We start from the raw sequence: 4,218 nt of genomic DNA, 5'->3' as shown, positions 1-4,218 counted from the left end.
TATCTCACTAATTTCATTTATGCAGTTCACTGCATTAATGCAGTCAATGACCGGATCTTGGAATACTTCATCATTTGAATATTTTATGCATAGCAGCAATATGAATAAAATGTGAAAAGTAATTGATTTTAAAATTTTATTTAAGTGAGTATGATTTATTTTCTCTAAGTAATTAATAAATAAATAAAATTATAGTAAACATATTTGATTATTTTGAAAACAAAATTAGTTAAATTTAAATACATATGCATAAATGCATAAAGTGTGGAATACTGATTTTTAAATTTATTTTAGATAGCTTTGAATATAATTGTGAGTTTGTGACGTACAAAATAATTTTAACCTATTCGGATGAACAAATATTTCTATTGAATGATTAAAGATATGAATGATCAAGTACTTTTACTCGTTTGTGTCAAAAAATAATATTAGTGGTTCTTTATCATAAAGGTGTTTTTTTATAGGAAAAAAATTTGACTATCAATTTCTTAATGTAAAGAGAAATATAATATTAAAAAAATAAATCAATTCCTCTTATGTAGCCTACTATTTTATGGTTCCAACTTTACTATGTCTAACACAAAAATTGCACACAAGACCTCTCTTGTGATTTATTCACTCTGAGACCTCGTCTTGCTTTAGGCGTCAATTTATCTTGTTCATCCCACAACTTTCGATGCTCATGCAGAAGAATTAATCCAAGATTAGATATGCTTCCGCGCAATTTTCGGTGCTCATGCACAAGAATTACACCAGATTAGTTTGTCAAAGTGAAAGATATGCTTCCGCACGCGAAACACATGGACGCAGTAGAGGAATGCAGCTAATGTGACAGCCAGAAATGATAACAAACTCAACTTCCAGAACTCCTGGACAGACATATAGATAACAGAATGAGTACATCTTCGATTTCGTGAACCATCAAAACCAAAATTATAGCCAGTTCTTTACGTAAGCCGCAAGAATAGAGAAAATATGTATATTTGGGATGGAGGAAGAAAAAAAATTAGTTTTTAAACTCACCTTTGGATCAGATATTATGATTCCCATAACATACGCTAATAAATCCATGAAGGATTGAAGTGAATTCTGAACACCTCCAACGATCAAACGATCCGATTCAGGAACAAGGTTCTATTCCAAGGAAATTTAAGTAAAAATAATCAGATCAACATGATTAAGAAGAAAAGAAACTTTGATTCATCAAAAACATTTAAAGATTGATTTCAAATTTCAAACAATATGGAAAAATATGAGCCTGTTATTTCTTGCCTGCATTTGTTCAAGTACAGATAAGTCAAACATCCACAACCCAAGCCGAGATACTGCGACACTTCCCATCAAAATATATGACGAAAACGTGCCGGTTTGGATCCAAATTGCAGCTAAGCAAGGTAGTAGACAAGTCCACTGCATCCAAATAATACGTAACCGTGTAAATATCGTTATATTTTGCATAATTATTCACAACGAAATGAATTTTAACATTTGACTAGAAATTTTATTACCAAAGTTTTAAATATCAAAAGCAAAAACTTTGATGTTTCAGCACGGATCGGTGTTGCATACCGTTTTTTAAAACCGTGCATAACGCATCATTTTTCAAGAGCACTTAAAAGAAATTTGCGAGTATGTACCTGAGACCAGATGGACCAAAGTCCGGTTCTAATAGCCGATATATGATGCTGCAGAAAAGGATATAAAACGGTTGCAGCGATTCCAATTACAGCGCTTATTCCTCGCGCTATTCCAATAACATATGCAGGTATACCTTCCCATTCTAAAGTGGCTGTCATCAAAGTTCCAAAGCTGAGTACAGTGAAAAACAGCAAAGCCAGAGCTAGTCCAGGAAACACAACTTCTTGCCGTAAATAAACTCTCCAAGCATCGACATACGAGATTTTCGAAATCCACTCGGAAAATTTCGTCCTGCTTTTCCCATCTACCGGTTCCGAACTATCACTGGTATCGACAAGCAAACTATCTCCCTCAGAAGTTGAATTAGTCCTTTCTACATTGCTTTGCGACAGCCTTTCCGTTCTCCTTTGGCTACTTTGACGCAAAGCCGGAATCCCGTTATACACCGATGTAAAAAGCCAGTACTCCACCCAAACAGAAACACTATTCCAAAGTGCTAGTGTTATAGCAGATGCTTTAAGTGATACAAAGCTTATTATGAAACCAGTTATAACAGGTGCAAGTAACTTGCATGTTAGATCGATGCGTCTCGTAACTGAATTCATCTTTGTCAGTAACTCTGGCGGTTGACCTTCGGATATAACCAACAACCTGTACAATAAAAACATAGTTTCCATACAAGAGTTGAAGAATAATATCAATCAATTTTCTCAAAAAGTTAAAGAATGTTACCATTCTCTTTCTATCAGGATAGTTCCAGAAAGAGTTGAAAGTACACCAATGCCACCACAGATATTGATTATCACCACCAGAAGTAAGAAAAGTGGGAAATTTGTAAACTTCAAAGATGAGAAGACAAGTAAGGAAACTACGGTGGCGCCGGCAATAATAAACGATAGATTTTGTGTCACCAGCCACAATTTCAAAACCTGCCAATAAAAAATGAAGTTCATAAACAACAATTAACAGGCAATTATTTTAAGCAATTTGAAACAACTAAGAACACGCATATACAAAACTACATTTTTTATCTTGAAATTTTGTCCATATCTCATTGTTTAGATAGTAAATGAAAAGATTCTTAAGCATATGTTATGATTAACATAAAGGTTAAAAATTGACACATAACTTTTGAGAAGAAAAGTACAATATGAAAGATCTCAAGTATGTTTTTAGCTTCATGGATGTATCAATCATACACAATTGATTTCTGATATTCATTCACTCTATTTGAAGAACTCTATTCCTTTGAAGTACACAAGTGAAAGAAAAATTGTTCAAGGTTGTAAAAAGAGGTCTGCAACCGCGATTTCGGCCCCAACATCAAAACATTGAATGTCCATGCAACCCAGAGCCGTCTTTGAAGACATGCACGATAGATTACCGTACAAAGCTCAAAATTTGACACGATTAAACTGTGGCTAAACAAGACCTAATAAAATATTTGTCACAGTTAAACCTAACAAAATAGGGCCTAATTGTTTTGTCTCAATTAAACTATGGTTCACCTACACATGGCCTCTGAAAACTCAATACAGTCATGACACAACCACAACGTGACCCTAAGTACTGAGACACGACTATAACTGCGATTTAAAACCTCAATTAATTCAAAGATATATCTATAGATTATCTTATAATACTGTATAAAATTAACTTTTTGTTGTTCCCAATTAAATTATAGTGCTAGTATTTGCATAAAAAAGATGAGATAACAGTATATTTGGGATCACACACACCTTCTGATAAGTTAACTTATCAACCCATTTTCCAATAATTGGACCAAACAAAGCAATAGAAGCAGATTCAACAGCACCATATATTGCTGCATACAACAACGAGTCTGGCCAAATACTTATCATATATAAACCAACAGAGAATTCCCACATTCTGCAAACAAACAAACAAAAAAATCCAACACTGATCACAAAAAAATCTCAATCCAAAACAAACAGTGATCACAAAAATCTCAATCAATTATTTTATTGACTCATAGTTACAATAAAAAAATTAGATAAACTATTCTAATTTCACAGAGGACAAAAAGAATCATAAAAAAAGAATCAAATTGAATAATATAAATTGAAAGTACCTGGAACCCCATCTAGCTAAAAAGTGGCCAACGTATAAATAAGAGATTAGAGAAGAAGAAGAAGAATGAAATTCTGGTTCTTGAGAGAGAATACTCTCTCTCAAAGCTTCTCTTTCATCCATTTTGTATCAAGAATTTAACACTCTTTTTCTCTTCACTAGTTTTTGACTATATTGTTTAGTATCACAATGGTTATTATGTATAAGTTCATCAACATGGAACATGGAACATGCAATTTGTGTTATTAATGTGTCATTGTTACAAGAGTTTGACCGGGTAATATTAAATTATATATAGTTTTCAAAAAAAAAATTATACTCTCCGGCCATTATTATAAGTAAAAATTCTCTTTTTAAGTCCATTAAATAATAAATATATCTAATCTTTAAAAAAGGTCAGATACATTCATTACTCAATATACATAAAAAAAAAAAATTTACTTATAATAATGGCCGGAATGAGTATAATATAGTTTAAATTATGTTTTA

At 32.4% G+C, this 4,218-nt stretch overlaps 1 protein-coding gene across 1 annotated transcript; it reads right to left on the bottom strand.

Annotated features, from left to right (window-relative positions):
* Nucleotides 1-511: 511 nt before the first annotated feature.
* On the bottom strand, nucleotides 512-3,936 carry LOC131606185 (solute carrier family 40 member 2-like). Its single transcript, XM_058878454.1, has 7 exons — nucleotides 3,731-3,936; nucleotides 3,378-3,528; nucleotides 2,371-2,567; nucleotides 1,638-2,289; nucleotides 1,273-1,410; nucleotides 1,024-1,134; nucleotides 512-869 (listed from the first exon to the last, which is right to left on the bottom strand). The coding sequence occupies exons 1-7, from the start codon at nucleotides 3,850-3,852 to the stop codon at nucleotides 735-737; spliced, it is 1,506 nt and encodes a 501-aa protein (XP_058734437.1). The 5' UTR covers nucleotides 3,853-3,936; the 3' UTR covers nucleotides 512-734.
* Between the last annotated feature and the right edge of the window lie 282 nt (nucleotides 3,937-4,218).

This window comes from Vicia villosa, linkage group LG5 (assembly GCF_029867415.1).
Source record: "Vicia villosa cultivar HV-30 ecotype Madison, WI linkage group LG5, Vvil1.0, whole genome shotgun sequence".
NCBI classification, from domain to species: domain Eukaryota; kingdom Viridiplantae; phylum Streptophyta; class Magnoliopsida; order Fabales; family Fabaceae; genus Vicia; species Vicia villosa.
The sequence above is the reverse complement of the archived record's forward strand: the minus strand, read 5'-3'. Positions and strand labels throughout refer to the sequence as shown.